The sequence below is a fragment of the Halichoerus grypus genome, chromosome 6 (genome assembly GCF_964656455.1).
Source record: "Halichoerus grypus chromosome 6, mHalGry1.hap1.1, whole genome shotgun sequence".
In the NCBI taxonomy this organism is placed as follows: domain Eukaryota; kingdom Metazoa; phylum Chordata; class Mammalia; order Carnivora; family Phocidae; genus Halichoerus; species Halichoerus grypus.
This window is the reverse complement of record NC_135717.1, coordinates 146,046,983-146,067,385: the sequence shown is the minus strand read 5'-3', so window position 1 is coordinate 146,067,385 and position 20,403 is coordinate 146,046,983. Positions and strand designations below refer to the sequence as shown.

Below are 20,403 nucleotides of genomic sequence, written 5' to 3'. Positions count from 1 at the left end.
AATAAATAAATAAAAACAAGACAAGAATAAATTAAAAAAAAAAAAAAGAAAACAGATTTAAAAAAAAAAAAAAAAAAAAAAAAAAAAAAAACTCTCCTAATGAAAAATGTTTTATGTGAAAACTATATATACAAGTAATGTTAATAAGGGTGGAGAACCGAAACTAGAGGAAACAGAAGGATATTTGTAAATGCAAAATTCTTTGTAAATTGACTGCAATCATTATATTAATAAGTAAACAGTATAGCTTTAGGGGATTATATTTTGAACAATTTAGAATAACTGGGCAATCTTCCATAATAGTTTAAATCATTGTTTTTGTGATGTGCTTGTAACATAAAATAAAAACCAAAACCGAAGTATACCCAACACTATTTATGTTAAATATAATGTGTGTGTAGATATGTATGTAATATATATGTATAAAACAAAATATATCATCACTGCTTTTCGTATTTTAAAGGTTTTCTCCGGTAACATTACTATAGATCCATTTAAACGATGGGTATATTTTCTTAAACTTATCCATTCTTCCAGTAATTGAAAAAAAGGTCATTGAATTAAGGCATTGGTTATTGTAATGTTTTCTGATTTATAACAAATTGGGATTTATATATAATATTTATGAACAATTATAAACAATACATTAACAGGTTTAAAATAAAATACTGTCACATAAAATACATACATGTATATTTACATATAGAAATACACATATATACAATATGGAGAACTAGAGAGGAATTATGATAGTAAATATTGGAAAAAAATGATTTTTTTGAGCTCTGTAGAATCTTGCCTAAATTGATGCATATAAGAATTATAGAAACCGTTAAGATCACTTTTTGTTTGCTGTTGTTGGGGGTGAGGGGGACTCATAAAGAAAGTGTGTGCCATTCCTGTTCTCTGTCAAGATCCAGAGATCCACTAGCTTGAAGTGTGAGTCAGAGTGAACTCATAGTGCTTTGATTTCCTTTCCCTCGCTCCCTCCCCTACCCGCGGAAACCAAAGACTGGAAGCTTGGCGTTGCCCAGCAGGGTGGGAAAGGGGGAAAGGTGAAGAGGCAGGGGAAGGACAGGCGGCGAGGGAGTTGGTCTGGGGGCCGAAATCCTAGAAAAAACGACCTGGGAAAATTCTCCGGGCCCTGGCCCCTGGATGGCCTTTTTCCACGGCGTGGCGGGCGCAGGAGAGCGGGTGGGGACTGTGCCTGGCCGCCAGCACTGACGTCCGCTCGCCCCTCTCTGCCCCCGCTGCGCGGGTCGTGGGTTCGAGATCGCGTGGGACCAGGTGATGCCCGCTCTCACCCCTCGACCTTCACTGCACACTTCGAGTTCCATGAAGTCCTCCAGGCGCTTCCTCTCACTTCACGAGCTGAGAGGCAGGAGCGAACAGTTGGCTCTTCCTTCAAATTCGCCTGGCCCAAAGGCTCAGTAAATGCCAAAGACCCGGCAGGGGTCTGTGTTAACGCCTCAGGAGTCGGACCCCAAATCCCGGCTGGTTCTTACTGCCGATGCTGTCGTCTGTCAGCCTCGGAGCACTTTGGTCCTTCAGCTCCTTCGACTTTTGGAAAATGAACTCGAAAGGTGTGGAGGAGTGGACTGGGGATACTCTTAGGCTCCAATTTCCAAGTGACCTCGGAGTCCACCTTGATTCAGTCTCCGGCTTCGCTCCTCCTCAACATATTTTACAGCCCTGACACCCTCCCCCCCCCCTCCCCGCCACGGGAGGGGATTTTTGTGCCGGATCGCTAGACAAAAAGTTCTTGGCCCTCACTCTTGCTTGCCACGATCAGATTACTTTTCACAGACTGGAGCTGGTTGCGAGGTAGGGGTATTTACTTTTAATCCTTTTTTGTGTTTAGTTCACCTTGTGTGATTGGGTGTGGAAAGCGGGGGAGGGGGGGTTTCCAAATGGAGTGAAATTCCAATTCCATGGGTATTACCATGCCCGTGGGGTTGGCAGTTCTTAAAGTTTAGCAAGTCTGCAAATAACTACCGAATACAATAGAGTCCCCCTCCCTTCCTCTCTCTCTCTCGCTCGCTCTCTCTCTTTTTTTTCTTTTCCTGCTTCCAAACGCCTTCTTCGAGGCTGAAGCTGGGCAGGTCTCCAAAGGTGCAGCAGCCACAACAATCCAGCAGTTCAAAGTTAGGCAGCAGTTGCACAACTTCTAGCAACTCTCTTCGCCGGCTGCTAATGAGCTGAAAGGCAGGAACGTTTGAGGAGGTGAAGAGGAAACTTTCAATCCTCCTCCCTTCACCTAGAAATCCAGATACCCCCCCACCCCATCCCCAGATAACTTTGAGATACGGCAGATACCCCACCCCCACCCCCATCCCCAGATAACTTTGAGATACGGCCCCTTCTCTTCGCTTGCCTGGAGGACCATGGCTCCCTTTGGAAGAAACTTGCTAAAGACTCGGCATAAAAACAGGTAAAGTCCAGGGTGTGTGTCCTGGGGGGGCTTCTGTGTGAAAGTAGGTGTTTTGCTGCAATTAGATTCTGATGAAAATTGCTCTTGGGGGAAAAGCCCTAGGGAATGAGGTTTTGTATTTATATTCAGCTGGCGAGGATATTATTCCACCTGGAGGATCATTGAAAAGAAAAAAATATATATATTCTTTTGATCCTTTTTGTTTCCCCCTTTGGCCAGTCCCGGTTCCACAGCTACCATCACCAAAATCTCTCTTTGTGTTGCCTTGCATATTTGAGAGTAGTGGGAAGGCAAATTTCATTTTGGTTGACACAGAATTTTGGCATATTATAGGAAGGGTTAAAATTTTGATGGAGATATAACTAGAATTTATTAGCCACTAATTAGAACAGAAAACACAGCTGCTGATACAATCCGGAAACAATGCTTTGGCTCCCCCTTAGAGTGGGGCATTCCTGAAACCTGGAAAGTTCCCGAAGTGAAAATACTCTGGAGACAAACTTTTGTGAACTGATTGTTTCAAATATCTTTGAGAGCTTTAGGTGGTTTTAGGCACAAAAGGAGGATTCAAGCAGCTGTCCTCCTTAATCCGTATTACTACAATTTTGATTTGTTTTGCTATTTCAAGCCTGCAGTGCTCATAGTGTAAATGTGTAAATAAATGTTTTTCTCTTTCTCTCTCTCTTTCCCTCTCTCTGTCTCTCTCTCTCTGTCACACACACACAGAGATTTTTCTTGAGCCAGTATGTGTGTTTCAGTCCTATTAAATATTTTATTAACACCCCAAATGTTACATTTATATGCTAAAACAAAGTGTGGATAATTTTAGATATGGGCTTTACTCTATTAGTATATTTATTTTGGAATAAGGGCTTTTCCATAACTCTTCTCTCCATCGTGCTTGTTAGTACTTGTCATAATTTACTCAGAGTAAATTTAAAAGCATACAATTACATGGTAGGAAATGACACAATTATTTTAAAGTGTCTGCATGATAATTTATGGTGATACAATTTTAAAGTAAATCTCCACATTTTGGGCATAAATGTCTACTTGAAAAATTCTGTTTTTAATTCATTCCAAATGTATTCATGATTTAGTTGATTAAGTTTGCCTAAGAAACAAAAACGATGAAACTTTCTAAGCCAGTTTTATTTGCTAATAATTTGGTAATGTATCACAAATATGACATTTCTGGTAATTAGTGAAACTATATGTTAAAATAAATATGTCTGGATATTCTTTAAAAAATATGTTAGTGATTGTTATTAAAAATAGGTTTGTATTTTACTGGTATCTGTGCATTAAAAAATAATCCCAAAAGGCTTCCCTTGCCAATAGAAAAGCTTTACTACTTTTTAAATGATTATGCAGTGGCATTATTTTTGAAGTGTGTTAGTTTAAATGCCATTGAAATATATAAAAATTACTTGGGGAAAGTTCGTGGTCTTATAAAACAAATTAAGTTTCTGGCATGCTGAGCCTTCTAAATATACCCTTGTAGTTCAGGGTTGTTTCATGTATGTGTGTTTTTGTTTTGATTTTGAACATTATTAATTCTAAAATTCTGTCATTGGTACGCCAGATAACAGTTCAGTATAACTTTGTGTGCACCCCTGTGAGTTTCCCTCAGGGAAGTACATGTCCACTTATATTATCTCAATTCTGCCCCTGTGTCATCTACCCATAAAACTAGCTTTCATTCAGGGAGGTGAGTATACAGTTTTGTTTTGTTTTGTTTTAAGATTTTATTTATTCATTTAAGACAGAGAGATACAGAGAGAGAGAGAGCATGAGCAGGGGGAGAGGCAGAGGGAAAGGGAGAAGCAGGCTCCCCGCCAAGCCAGGAGCCAGACATGGGGCTCAATCCCAGGACCCTGGGATCATGACCTGAGCCGAAGGCAGATGCTTAACCATCTGAGCCACCGAGGTGCTGTAGACAGTTTTTAATATGACATTTTTTATGCAAAATTATGAAAAAAAATGGAAAGAAAGAACATTAAAAAATGAGGAGTTTAACAGTATTTCAAGTTTTTCTGAGAAAATGGATTGGTGTTCCCAATGGTGATGTTTTATTATGAATGTGTTTTGATGAAAGTGGTAATAGTGAGGATATGTGTAAGTTGCTCTAATAATTGAGTGCTTCCCTTTACAAATTTGTATTTTTCCATCCTTAAGAAAAATTGTAAGCCACAGCAGTGGTCGGAGAGATAAAAATATGGGTGTCTCAAACTGAGCAGTACATAAGCCACATAGTGTATTGAAATAGAATTAATGTCTATTTATTTTTTCAGTGTCCAGTATTACTATAGATGAGGTATTTTTGTTTTGTTCTGCTTTGTTTTTGCACCTTCTCAAAGGTGAAACTACATGTGAAACCTAGTGACATGATTAAGTCCCATCTTGTTTACCGGGTTCCATAATGATTTAAATAATCTTACTTGGACATATTGAAATTAAGTATCTTTCCTTAAATGACAAGTGATTAATCCTTTGATAGTAAATGTGATTGATGGTAAAACATTTATCTGATAACAGCTAAGGCATTCCTCAAATATATAGTATAAAAATCCTTGTAGAATGCAAAGGAAGAATTTGAGCAATGCATTTGTGTGTCTTGTGATGTATAATTTATACAGGTAAAAGAGCTACTTGAACATAATTGCATCTTTGTCAGCAGGAAAAAATATAGATTACTAGAAGAAATTGTAGGAATTTGAGGCATTAATATTTTGACTCTGTTTATTGAACTTTTCGGCATCTATTCTCTGTCTTTTCCAAGTATGGGGCATAAATTCTTTTAGAAAATACAAGCTGGAAAGCTTAAAGAGAGCAGTGCCATATCTGTCTAGTCACCATTGTGTTTTTATGCCTAGGACAGTGCCTAGCATATTATGGACCTGTGATACAGTTATTTATATAATTTTGTAAATTAAATTATAAAAATATAGTTGCTATTTTATTCTCTTATTTATCATCTGAGCTCTGTTGGTATTGTGTGAAAGTGAAGACCTCATAAAGGATTGGTTGACATTTGATATAATCCAAAACCCAAGGAAATAGACAAATAATTTTATGGACGCCAAGTTAATCCTACCCCACTAGATATTCTGTTCTAAATTTTAAGAAGCATTTAAATTAAAAAATGGGGAAACAGTCTTTGGGGAATTTGAGAATAATGCATGGTTATGAATGATAGTATTTTGGTGCACAAACTTTGTATGCTTTTCATTTCTAACTTTCATATAAATAAAAGAAATGGAGCCAATCTAAGATCCTTTATATTTATAGTCAGAAATAATCTTTTAAACTTTTCTAATTGTAGTAACAATGCCACAAATGCTTCATCAGAAGGAAGAATTAAGTTTTGCGGTTAAGGTAAAATTTGCTGGCAAAATGGATGTTTTCTCTGAAATTAGAAGTATGGTAGTTTGTGAATTCTGCAGAATGGGAAATTATCATGTACTATTTTGTCTAACCTCAAATAAATACTTAAAATGTTCCTGAAAATGGATTGAGAAATGCACGATATTTGAGTATGTACATCTTTTTAGTTCCCAGAAGTTTCTGAAAGAGATTTCCCCTGATGATACTTGGTAACTTAAGTAGTTATTAGTTGGCAGCAGACAGCCCATTAGGAACAATGACTGGAATGCTTTATCCCTGGCAAAAATATACCAAGAGCCCTGAAGACAGTGAAATTGAGCTTTAGGTTAAATCTTGAATTGTTACTCAAATGACTAAAGCCAACTTAAAAATCCACTACATAAGATGTTGTATTATGTACTATTTCAATTCATGAAACATGTCAAGGTGAAAGGTTCTTAAATGGAATTTTTGAAAAAAAAAGTTTAAAAGTTTGTAGCTGGTTAACAATTTTATTTACAGAACATCTTTATTACCTGGACTGCATAACTTATAAAGCTTTGATGGTGTTTGATTGGTATGTAGTTCCAGGAGATCTGATAATAGCTCTAAAAATTCACAAAAATGTGGCTCTCTTTTTTTATTTTTAGTTCTGAAAATAGAATAAAGTTGAGTAGCAGCATGTATTTACCTCTTCCAGGAGTATGTGAATACCAGTCCTTGATAAGGAATTTCTTTGTCTCTAGCATATTGGCTTCCTAAAATGATGCAATATGTTACCTGTACTATGTATATGTGAAAGAAAAAAGTTCAACATGCTTCTGCGCCTTAATGTTCTGTAATGTATATTTGCTTAGGAGTTTTTAAAGACATCTTTCTGGCAAAACATATACAACACATAAAACATTTCCTTTTTTAAAAAAATAGATTGTGATTCCATTCCTGTCTAACCTGTTGTAATTCTACACCTTCTAGAGAAAGTTTGCCTATTTGTTGATTATCATTTAAGAAAACTTACTAATGTAAATGGTCACCCAAGGGCAAAGTAATTACGTCTTGTGCATGGAATAGAATCCTGGGTTCATGCTCAGCACTGGCAGTGAGAAGCAAGATATTTCAAGAATAAGAATGATAAATGGGTATTAAATATGCTGGCAAACAAGGAAAGTTATCCTCAAAGGTTTATATCTGCAGGCTAGAATGGCCTCTGTCTTTATAAATAAAGTGACTTAAGGTATCTATAAAAAAAATTCTCATTGAGTATACCCAGTGAGAGCAGGGACCTTACCTATCTTGTTCCTTTCTAGGTAATCAGTGAGTAGTTTCTCAAATATTTGCTGATCGAATAAATGGACTCAACATATACTCTTCAAATACACCTGGTCCCCATACAGGACTTGGATCAGAGTACATCAGTACATTTGTGTTGAGTGGATGCATAAGTAACTTAAAGAATGAATCCATAAATTCAAGGTTGACCTCTCATTATTCCTGCTCTTAGGCTCCATTCCTCCTTGCTTTCAAATGGTAAAGGACCATATCTGACAAATAGACTTTACTGAGCTTCTGATAGAAAACAAACCAAGAAGCAGGGTAACTCATCTTCTCAAGACATGTTCTTACTTCCCTTCGTGTTCCTGGAGTGCAAGCACGTATATCATGAGGTTTGGCAGACGATGGTGAATGGCTACTATAGATCCCACTGCTAAGTGTGGAGCATCTCCTCCTTCTTTTGTGATAAGAGGAAAATATGATTAGGAAATATTTGTTTTCTTACATGATATGAGGATTTATTCTCCTTCTATAGGATAATTATAGTTCATGAGACAAAGGAAAATTCTAGAAAGAAACAGAAAAATATCTTGGTTAAGAATTCCAGTAGACATTAGGTTATATCTCAGATACGCCATTACTAATTGTGTCCCCTGGGGCAAATATTTAATCTTTTTAATACAACAACAACAACAATAATAACAGCATGCAAGGGAAAATCCGAGTTTGACAATTAGAGGAGGGTTGCTCTTTAATACACAATTATGAATAAAAGTATTATTAAGGTCGCTCTGGGGAAGACAACTGTGCAAATGAGGTAGGCCTTATGCTTCAGTTTCACGAGCTTCAGGGTAAATCTACCTCTGCTAGCATTTCTTATAACACCATGTGCCACTGTTCTGAGTGATTTACATAATACTTTAAGTAATGCTGTGAAGAAGGTACTATTTTACATTTGAGGCAATTAAGACACAGAACAGGGCAACAATAAATAAGTGGCAGAGACAGGATTTGAATCCATGCACTTCACCATTGTTCTGTATGGCCTGTTGAGGACTTAGTCTTCTCATCTCTAAAATAGAGTTAATCCTAAACCATCAAGTATGAGATTAAATCTGGTTATATTTAAAAGACAGCACAGTACTAGGAGGATGGTAATAAAAGCTCAATAAATATTCACTCCTTGTTCAGGCCTGTAGGATTGAAATGCTATGAAGTATATCTTAAGTTTTTAATATTGAAACATGGTATGATATTTTGGTCTTTGAAATCTCAACTCAGAACTTCTACATCACCACTAATCTCTTTTCTTCTGTAGATATAAAGAGGTATATTGTAAATTACTGAATCTGATTAGAATGAGTCTATCAGTGTTGTACAAAACTAGCTTTGGATCTTGATGAAATATTTGAATTCTGACAGCTTTTAGGTTTAATCCTCACACCTCTTTTGAGCCAATTTGTGAGACCATTAACAATTTGGCAATGTGTTTTTTACCATAGTTTAAAATATTTTTATTTATTTATTTATTTATTTATTTATTTATTTATTTGAGAGAGAGAGAAACAGCATGAGAGGGGATAGGATCAGAGGGAGAAGCAGGCTCCCCGCTGAGCCGGGAGCCCGATGTGGGACTCGATCCCAGGACTCTGGGATCATGACCTGAGCCGAAGGCAGTCACTTAACCAACTGAGCCACCCAGACACCCTGTTTTTTACCATAGTTTAAAGGATATTTCCTTGTGTGTCCTTGGGGAGTTTTGAGAAAAAGAAAGGATACGTAATTTAAATATTTTAGTCTTATCTTTGTCTAATAAAATGAGAGATTGAATTAGATTTTTTTATTTTATTTTTTTTTTAAGATTTTATTTACTTATTTGAGAGAGAGAGAGTGAGTGAGAGAATGAGCACAAGAGCAGGGGAGGGAGAGGGAGAAGCAGACTCCCTTGTTGAGCAGGGAGCCTGATTGGGGGGTGGGGGCGTTTGGGGGTGTTGATCCCAGGAATCTGGGATCATGACCCGAGCCAAGGGCATATGCTTAGCCCACTGAACCACCCAGGCACCCCTGAATTAGATTTTTAAAGTTCCTTTAATTTCTAAGTTCCTACGATTCTAAAATACCCTCTGCAGAGTAGAATTTAATTCTCTTGTCTTGCTTGTTTACCATTTCAAGATAACTTTTAAAAATAGAATTAAAAGACAGATTTTTTGGTGTATAATTTAATTCTACTTAAAACATGATGCATTGCCACATAACTTATACCACAAAAGGTAGCATTATGGTAAAAGCCAAATGTGTTTATTTCCATTTATTAGAAGATGTGATTAGTTTATAAATTATAATATCTAGGAATTATTGAGTGTTTGCTATTTGCTATGCACAATTTTAAGTTTAATAATACAAATATATGAATGTTATGAGTAGCTATCTTTTTATTTTAGTTCTTTAGGACTGGTAGACTGTGTATCTGGTATTGTACCAGACATGCAAAGACACAACCTCATTCCTAAGAGATTAAATTAATTGAGAGAACAACACTGCAGTTAAATATCTCAAGCATGAACTTTCTTTTAAATCACTCTTCCATGGGAAACTGTCTTTGACTGGGTAGGTAAAATCACAATCTTTATGATGCAATTAAGAAGATGAGAGTGTACTCTCTTGCAGTTGAATAAGGCTGTTCCTTTGTACAGTAGGTGCTCAATAAATGTTTTTGATTGCCTCTAAGTAGAAGTATATAACAGAGGAATACATGAAGGTAAAGAAAAAATAAAAGGAGCATCATCATAATTAGATAGCATTTATTATTAAACTCCCACAGTTAGGTGACAGGCTTGGACAAGAGTAGGGAACACAATAAGATGTATAAAAAGATGTAGGAGGGGGCTGAATCACACAATGGTAAGACTGACTAAGATAGGATAATCAAAAGATAAGGATCGAGAAGCAGGCAGAAATATGGTCAGTTTGGCAAGAATCCATATTCTTGGTTGGGTTGGTTGAAAAAAAGAGAATAATTTTACAATTGAGGAAGTGTACAGAAAAAATTTTAAGAATGTGTTTATATAGCAGTATTAGACTTACAGTCAACGATTGGTCAATTTATCAGTTCATAAAACTGAGTTGTTCTATTTTGTGGACATTTTTAATTTTAATTTTATTAATGCAGGTAGTGGTCCAACTTCAGCAAGTTTTTATGCTCACTACTTAGGGTATATAATGGATAAGAGTTTTGTGGCTGAGGCTTCTTGATATACTTGCACAGTGTGTGCTTGTTCTCAACCAATGACTAGGAAGTTTTTATAGCCACCTCAGATACCTTTAGTTAATCTCAGGCTCCTCTTTTACTCTGATATTTTTCAATCCTTTTGGAATTCCCTGCAGTATGGTTAACTGAGGGACTTAAGATCCAGTAGCAGAGCATTAGTTTGGGGAGACCACAGTCTTTCATAGTAAAGCCTATTTTTAGATCTGCACATAAGGACCTTACATTTGCCCAGAAGTCATGAGAGATGCTATTGAAAAACCATGAGTGTTTCCATAGGGTAGATATGTAATAACTGCAATCTCATATGAAGAAAAGAGTTGTACACAATTAGGAAAAGTACTTATGAGGCTATCTTGGACCTTGGAGATTCCATCTTTTTTTAATAGTGTGGGAAGTCAGGCACTTTTTAGCAGAAGAATACAAAGCATTAGTCTTGGTTTCTTGACTGCCTGTTCTACTCCAGTAGTGAAAGCCAAAGAATTTCTTTCTAGAACTATTAATAAGAGGCATGAGACTTAGACTAAATTACTTTTTAAGAAAATGTTGATCATCTTTAGTGGTTCTACCTTGAATTAGGAGAACTTGCCGTGATCACAGTTTCCAGGATTAAGTGAAATGACAGCTTGTGCTATGTAACACTGTCCACGGTACGAACATAACTACAATACTGCTCACTTACCTGCCTTAGCTTCTAAAAACAAAACATTCATCAATTATCCCACTTTGTCAGATTTGGCATCGACTTACATATATTTGCTGTGTGCTGACTCAAGATGGTAGTTATTTGATGATTTTTTTAAAAAATTCAGAAGTATTAAATGAACCACACATTTGGGGGGGGGATGATGAAAGATTAAAGATGAATCAGATATGGATCATGCTTTTAAGGAATTTGCTTATTAGGAGACACACGGACATATATAAATAATTAAAATATAAGGCAGGCATTTTAAAATATCAATAAAATTCATGGATTCAACTCTCAATATTTATTTACCTTGTAATAAGTGCCACACGTTATTTTAGGTGCTGGGGATGAAATAGTGAGAAAGATAGTCAAGATCTCTGCTCTCATTGAACTGATAGTGCAGGGAAGGACAGGCAGACAACAAACAAACAATAAAAGAACAAGATGTCAGATAGTGATTATTGTTAAAAGAGTCACTATGGGGCAGAACTGATAGGAATTCAAAAATGAGTGGGTAGGGCAGTAGAGAATATCAGGATGAAAAGCAGAGAGTCAATAATAACTATAACTTTGGCTCTGAGTAGCTTGGGAACATAGTTGTATCATCATGAAGAACAGAAAGAATGGCAAAGGTAATTTTGGGGAGGGAAGAACATCCGGTGAAGAGTGAAAAATTCAAGGTCTAATTTGTATGCTTCCAAATATTCCACCTCCAAGCACCTGGTGTTTGGACACACTGCACCTGAGATGGGACTGTGAAAGCGGCCTTTCATCCAGCCTACTCTGATACCTCCTGACATCCATATGCGACTGATTAATATGGAGCATACTGCACCTGGAACAGGGCTTTGAAGACAAAAGACTGGTTTCCCAGTCAGGGCCTTCAAGCTGACTAATCCTATGTTAAACCCACTCAGTCTCCATGAAGCATTTAGCACCCATCCTTTTAGTGATACTTTAATCATTCCCTTTGGTCCAAATGACTTCCAAGCATGGCCATCACTTCCAGGGGATTGTAAATTTCTCCTGTTTAAAGATTACATGATTTTCACCTTTTTATCCCCTACATAGAATTATGTAGATATGGGAGTTTAAATAATGTCTTTTTAGTTAGATAATAAAATCTAGACTTTTGGTGCAGGTAAATCATCTAGGTCAGGAGTCAGCAAACATTTTGTGAAAGGGACACATAATCAGTATTTTAGGTTTTTTTTAAGATTTTATTTATTTATTTGACAGAGAGAGACACAGTGAGAAAGGGAACACAAGCAGGGGGAGTGGGAGAGGGAGAAGCAGGCTTCCCGCTGAGTAGGGAACCCGATGCGGGGCTTGATCCCAGGACCCTGGGATCATGACCTGAGCCAAAGGCAGATGCTTAATGACTGAGCCACCCAGGCACCCCAATATTTTAGGTTTCTTGAACCATAATGTCACTATCTCAACTACTCAACTTTGTCAATATAATATGAGAACAGCCATGGACAATACATAATTAAATGGGCATGACTGTATTCCAATAAAACTTTACTTACAAAAATAGGTGGTGGAACAGTTGTAACTACCAGGCCCTAGTTAACTGAAAAATTCTGTTTACTTCCCCAAACCCATTTCACCTCCATGCTGCAAAAAAAAAAAAAAAAGAAAGAAAGAAAAACCCAAAAAACATTTACCATCTACTATGTTAGACACTTAGGCTTCAAAGATGAAAGATTCAGTCCAGAACCTGACTGGAAAACTAGAAAAAAGAAAGGTAGAAAATACTATTACTGAATACATCAAGAAAGGGCACCCATTTCCATCTGGGGTGGAGGGATGGGGGTTATTCAGAGAAGGTAAGGGAATTTTCCTAACAGAAGGGACATTTAAAGAAGAGTATGAGAGAAGAGGGAAAAAGAGTAATTCAGGCAAGGAAGCAAGTTACAGGAAAGGCCCAGATGAAAACAAAACTGGCAGATGCAGTTCAATCCAGTCTAGAAATCCAAAGCTTGATATATGTGACAGCCCTCGGAGTTATCAGAGATCAGCAAGAAGTCAGGGCTAGCTAGTTATGTCCATATTAACGTGCATACTAAAAGAGCGCTTGGCTATAATTTGGGGGAATCAGATCATGGAAGGAATCCTAGGAGTAGGTAGGAGAGAGAGAAAACAGGAGAGAAAGGGAGAGACAGAGACAGAGAAGAGAGAGAGGGAGAGAGAGAGAGATTTAAAAAGGACTTGGAAACCATTTAAAGATTTTAATCAAGGAAGGTATACAGACAGATTTGCAGTTTAAAAAGGACAGCCTGGCAATATTGTGGAGCACAAATGTGAAGTGGGCAACAGTTTATAAGACAATATTTAATAGCTTACTGCAGTAATCTGTTGTGAAACTGAGAGTTGTCTGAATCATAGTGGTGTTGATAGACATAAAGGCACATATTTAAGGCATTTGGGAGAATGAATAAAGCAGACTTACTGACTGGTTGTTAAAGGGGGATGACATAGAGAAAAGAACCTAGGAAAATCCCAGTTTTCAAGCTTGAGAGAAAGAATGGGGGAACGGTGATCACATTCGATAAGATGGGGAATCAGGAGATGGAATAGTTTGAAATATGAGAAAAGAATGATGAATTAGTTTGATCAGTCAAATTTGAGGTTCCTGTGTATTATACAATGTAAATATGAAGTAAACATGCAGAAAAGGAGGTTGTGAATACAGGTCTAGAGCTCAAGGGCAAAATATATAGATTTGGGAATATCAGCATACAATTGGCTGATAAAGTTGTGGACAGTATTATAGTCACCCACAAAATGTGTTTAATGAGACAAGAAATGACTCACAGGAAACTGGGGGATGCCATTTGTATCAGTTAGTACTTACTGCATAATAAAACATCCTAAAAATTAGTGGCTGAAAACAACTTGTTATTTGTCTTCTTTTTAATTTTTTTGTTATTTTTAAATTTTTATTTGTTTATTTGCTTGTTTGTTTGTTTTGATTCTGCTGGTAAACTGGGGGTGGTTCTTCTGTTGGTTTCACCTAGGCTTTCTCAATGAGAGCGGGTTGGCTGAGGTCTAGGTTCAGAGGAGACTACTGAGATGGCTGGGTGTCTCTCTCCATATGGTCTTTCATCTCAGGCTTTTTCATCAAGCAGCAGTACCAGGATGGCATTCCAGGAGGAAGAAAGCAGAAGCTACAAGACTTCTTGAGGCCTGGACTTCAGAACTTGCATACATGGTTTTCACCATGTGCTACTGGCCATAGCAAATCCCAAGGTCTATTCAGGGAGGAGGAAATGGATTCCATCTCTTGATGGAAGGAGCTGCAAAAGAATCTGGCCACCCTGCATTGCACCTACATTTATTGAATATGCAGAGGAAGCAAAGTCCATGCAGGATCTGTGAAGGAGAAGCTAGCAGGGTAAAGCAAGAAGCTTAGAGGGTGAAATCCAGAAGTCAAGACATGGATTGCTGCAAGAATGGGAAGGAAAATCACAGAGCATAATGTTACAAAGAGGTCAAGTCGAATCCATTCTGGAAATGGCTGCTAAGTTTGGCATTTCGGAGATCTCTGACAAGCCTAAGAAGAAATGTGTCTGTTGGGGGTGGGGTGGGGGGAGTCACTTTATGGTAGGTTATTGTTACTGAAAAGAGAAGAACTAATGAAAGAAAGTGAGCGTGGATTGGTATTTGAGTTTGTGAATGAAAGATAGTTGATGCAAATATGTGGTCAAAATAACAGTAGTTACAACGTGACAGGATAGTGGGAAGGACCAGAGAAAAAGGTAGAGGATAAAAAGAGTTTAATAAGGGGATACATTTTGAAGCAAAGTTCTAGAGGAGGTGGAGGCTGTGAGATTCAGAGCATATGAAAAAGCTTCAAGTTTGGGGAAGGCAAAAGGACATATGATACTTTTGACATGGATGACCACTGTTTTTCTATTATCCAAAATATTTTCAAGTATCTCCTTTTTTTTTTTTTTTTTTAAACAAAATGGCATGGCAGGTCCTGGTATATTCTTGTTTCTACAAGTTATAAATTTTTCTTGCTCTTTAGGTAATTTATTTGCAACTAATGTGAAGAGCTGATTATTTCAGATGAAGCTTCCATTTGGAAGTCACATTTTATTATGTTTTATTATAGACTATGTTCAGAAAGTGAAAATCAGGGAAAAAGGAGCTCATCTTGTGTTTTCAGCTATCCTACTGGATAATGCAAATTCCTACATTTTTCTAGTGCCATTCAAATATGCCAGCATATTTCAGAATACACTTAGAGAGGGAAGAGTAAGTGGTTGCAGGCAGATACAAGCTAAAAAATCACCATCATTAGGGAATATCTTCTACTAAGTAGGCAAAACCAATTATGGACTTAGCTGCCCACAAGAAAACTCATGCTAATAGCTGACATAACTACAACTGTCATTAAACTAAATATTCAGGCTAGGTAACTTTCCTTTAATAAATGTATGTGCAGTTTGTTTGTTGTAAAATACTTCTCTAAAAAGTACAAATCAACAAGGAAACGAGGTATTTGCCAGGCACAGGTAACACTGGGAAGTGAGCATAAGAATTTCCAATGAGATTAGATATTTGTTCAGTATTTTATCTGGTAAATACTACATGTTAAATATTTACAGTTTGATTAAATCAATTTCCGGAATCTGAACTATAAGCTTAGTTTACCTAACCCCCAGTTGTCTCCAATAAACACATTCTTTACACATTCCTTTCCCTTTTCTCTGTTTATGAGATTTATGTATTATAGCTACCCTGCAATTATGTTATGTAGAGGGTTTTTCTTAATCTGCATACCTGGCTTACTTCCTAGAAAATTAAACTGGCATTAGTAGAACGTAAAACTAGTGCTTTCTATATGTGTGTGTGTGTGTAAATCCTTAATCTTTTGTGCCTCAGTTTTCTAATCTATGAGATGGGTTTAACAATAAGACCTATCTGGCAGGGTTGTGATGAAAACTAACTGAGTTAATGTATATAAAGCATTTAGAACAATGGTGGGCACACACTAAGCATTCAACAAAGTGAACTACTATCCAATTGTACCTCTTTACACACACACTTTACTACTTTTTAAATACCTGTCCTTCAATTACCAGGTCCACACATAATCATGTGAAGTCACAATTTGAAGGGGTCTTCTTTACAGACAAGATCTAAAGTATTTTTACTTATTTATTTATGTTTAAGTAAACTCACTCCCCAACAGGAGGCTCGAACTCACGACCCCGAGATCAGGAGTTGTGTGCTGTACCCACTGAGCCAGTCAAGTGCTCCTACAGACAAGATCTAAATCAGCATATTGCCCTGAATTAAATCTCTTGAGGCTCTTTTATTTAATCAGACTTTCTACAAAGAGTTATAGGACTGGAGAATGAATTGACATTGAGGTCAATTACTATGTTTTTATTATTATTTATTATGACCCAAGTTTTATTATTGTTTGGTTTTTTTATTTTTGGGAATTTTATAGCACATTTGTTCAGAGTTTATCTTATGATTTTCAATAATGTTTAAATGGTCCTGAATTTTTAGAATCTCCCTTCCTAAGCGTAGCTTTTCTCCTTCCGAGCTATATGACAAATTCCTGAACATAAGGATCATCTTATCTTCTATATCATTTTATCCTCAGCATTTGTTCACATTTGCTAAAACTAGAGTTTCATTAATGATTGTTGAAGCAAGTTATAAAGCTCATATACCATAATTCCAAATGGACAATTTATTTGGAAGATAACTAACTTGGAATGGATTCAGTTAATTTGCATAGAACTTTTCTTTTTTTAATACATTTAAGTTTTTATCCTACCCAATTTTGTCTCTAGATTTCTGTTTGTGTTTGGGTCATTCCTTTACTCTTACAAAGTTGCTCATTCATATACAAAATATAAATTTTTCTCTTACATAATAATGATGAAGCTAACTAATTTATTAGCAAAACTATTTAGAGTTGTACTGTGATAATTTTGATTATTGGGAAAAGATGCTATTAAATTTGGAAGTATAATATTTTTGTTTGAAAATAGTTGTAACATGTGATTTAAATGTTCAGCATCCAAACTGATTATGGCATCCTCAGCATTTTAAATTTTATAACTAGCATAGAGTTGGGTCTGTAAACTCAAATATTAGTTTATAACCTTTGGTATAGAACTTAAATTGGTAAACTTACTTTTTATTTTTTATCTTTATTCTTTAATGTCCTTAATGACTTATATGCTTTTGTTCAAAGAAAATGTGAATTTCTACAAGGTAGTCAGATTTGAGCATGAGATAAATATACTGAACCAAATTTCTTTTCTTATTATTGTCTTGTAGCTCCCATTACCAGTCATCATTTCTGAAACTTGCATTGTTGGGTTGTTCTATCTCCCAGTATTATTTACTGGTATGTTTTTAATATGAGTGCCACATATAGTGAGCTACACATTGAAGGTTCTATTTGACTGGACATCATACCTGTGAGAGTTATTACTTATTTGGGCAAGATGTTTTGAGAAAAACCGGCCTAAGAATGGTTTTCATAACTTCATACCCATCTATCTTTTCTGTAAAAAATATATATATTATGAGGCATTAAAATCTGCTTTCTGCTGGACCAGAATCTGTGCAGGGACTAAGTTTTTTTCCTCTGTATTGCTATTTTGTATTTCATTTATCAGAATACAGGACACAAAAATGAATTACATATGTACTCATATTGTATCAATTCTAGTTGTGTTCCTTGCTATGACATTGAATTGCATAGTGATAGCAGGATAAAATTAACTTCTATCTTTTGAGGAGTATAAATGTGTTTTGAGGTTTAATAAATAACCTGAAGGGAATAAATTGTATTATGAGTTAAAATACTAAGGAGACAGTTCTCATTTCCCTGTGGAATGAGACGTTTGACTGAAAAGCATTTATTTACTTTCAACTTCATGGAAAAAAACATACTATGACAATATCATAGCTTGGCCAAAGGTCAGTAAAATATAGAATCTTCATAACCCTTGGTTTGTATTCAGCAATCAGCACAAATAATCAGATTTGTAAATATAGTGTCGTCTGCCATTTTATTTGAATAATGGTGACTTCTGGACAGTATTTGAGTCCAGAGTATCTTCTAAATAATCCAAACAAGATAGTGTTATATTCAGTGTAGTTTTATCTCTAAGGTAGTTTTAAAGGCTATTTCTGACTTCTCTAGGCATATTTTACATGCCTACAACACCCCCTGCCTTGCCTGGGCACTAGAGATGCCTTCCCTCATTTCCCACGGTTGTTTCTGGGAATTTCCCTTTCATCCTGTAAAGACTGCGGGTCTTGGCCTCCTCTTCCCCCAAACTCTGGGTCTATTCCTAATTGTGGTCTTTGTCCCTTCTTTCAGGGCAGAATAGACTGTAAAGTAGTAAGAGAAAAGCTCAATGAAAACCCCTTCTGCAGACTCCCATCCCCCCCACACACGGCTGACAGTGCCCTGGTCTCTTGACCATTTCTGTCATGTCATAGCTACTCAAATACTGTTTCTTAATGGAGAAGAAAGATTTACTAGTTTATGAATGGAAGTTTTTTCCTAAACTATAATTAACCCTATAGGAATATCAGCATTCCTTAGGACCAGTTCTGGGATTAACAGAGGAAAATCCAGTTGGGCAGGATTAATAATAACAAACATAACATAGGCTGTGGGGTGAAAGGAGAAAAAAAAGTGCATTTGTATTCCATTAAGTAGAATGCCAACTTTCATCCTTTATTTTATTTTATTTTATTTATTTATTTATTTTAAAGATTTTATTTTTTTTTTTTAATTTTTTTATTGTTATGTTAATCCCCGTACATTACATCATTAGTTTTAGATATAGTGTTCCATGATTCATTGTTTGTGCCTAACACCCAGTGCTCCAGGCAGAACGTGCCCTCCTCAATACCCATCACCAGGCTGACCCATCCTCCCAACCCCCTCCCCTCTAGAACCCTCAGTTTGTTTTTCAGAGTCCATCGTCTCTCATGGTTCTTCTCCCCCTCCGATTTCCCCCCCTTCATTCTTCCCCTCCTGCTACATTCTTCTTCTTCTTTTTTTCTTTCTTAACATATATTGCATTATTTGTTTCAGAGGTACACATCTGAGATTCAACAGTCCTGCACAATTCACAGCGCTTACCAGAACACATACCCTCCCCAGTGTCCATCACCCAGTCACCCCATCCCTCCCACCCCACCCCCCACTCCAGCAACCCTCAGTTTGTTTCCTGAGATTAAGAATTCCTCATATCAGTGAGGTCATATGATACATGTCTTTCTCTGTTTGACTTATTTCGCTCAGCATAATACCCTCCAGTTCCATCCACGTCGTTGCAAATGGCAAGATCTTTTTTTTTTTTAAGATTTTATTTATTAATTTGAGAGAGAGAATGAGAGACAGAGAGCACGAGAGGGAAGAGGGTCAGAGGGAGAAGCAGACCCCCCGCTGAGCAGGGAGCCCGATGCGGGACTCGATCCAGGGACTCCAGGATCATGACCTGAGCCGAAGGCAGTCGCTTAACCAACTGAGCCACCCAGGCGCCCCCCTTTATTTTAGAGTACTTGAGATCGGAAATGTCTCCCTTGTTTATTATTTTTGTTTTCATAAACTTTAGTATTAAATTCTCCAGAAGCTATAAGGAAAAAGGGTAAAGGTGAAGCTGTGACATGTATTTTGCTGTATATCTGGAAGAGGATTTTTCCATTGCATCACTATTGACGTTTGTGGCTATAAGCTTTTGCTACCAGGAAACCATTCTGTACATTGCAGAACATTTATGTTCCCAACCTCAACCCACTAGATGCTAGTGGTACCCCCGGACTCTAAAATAAAAATCAAAAATGTCTCCATGCATTGTCAAATGCCTCCTGGGGGGCAAAATCACCCCTGGTAGAGAACCACTGGTTTAGAAGGAGAGACTCTCCAGTTTAAAAAATAGGTAATAGCAATAAGAAGGAAACAGAGAACAGTCTTTGAGCAAAGGACCAGGACTCAGATATGCCCCCAAAGCTCCATAGTTCTTCATCTTTCAATCTGATGGATCCTTCCATCGCAATGTTCAGGCACAGGTGCCACCAATAGTTTGGAACTGGAAAAGTTCTCACTATTAATTTCTAAGCATGGAATATGGTTCCCAAGAGACTTAAGCAATAAAAGCATTTCATTTTGAGTCACTCCTATACATAGCAGCCAGATTGTGTCAGTATCAGACTTTCTGGGCTGACCTCCAAAATAGTTGTAATAGAGGTTCTGTGGAAAATGCATTCACAGGTTCAAATTATTTTCCATAAATATATATAGATTGCATTCTAGTGTTTGTATACTGGGTTTTAGAAGCATATCTTATAATGTAATTATTAATTAACAATTTATCA

The 20,403-nt window shown here is 36.8% G+C and overlaps 1 protein-coding gene across 2 annotated transcripts in view; it reads left to right on the top strand.

Annotated features, from left to right (window-relative positions):
- Positions 1–1,904: 1,904 nt before the first annotated feature.
- The window catches only part of RASSF9 (Ras association domain family member 9), a 28,627-nt gene continuing 10,128 nt past the window's right edge, over positions 1,905–20,403 (top strand). For both annotated transcript variants that reach the window (XR_013449289.1, XM_036110951.2), the window contains exon 1: positions 1,905–2,431. Coding sequence is in view for 1 of the 2 variants with exons in the window: in XM_036110951.2 (XP_035966844.2) it covers positions 2,385–2,431 (47 nt within the window). In the remaining variant the exon portion in view is untranslated. The remainder of the gene's footprint in view (positions 2,432–20,403) is intronic.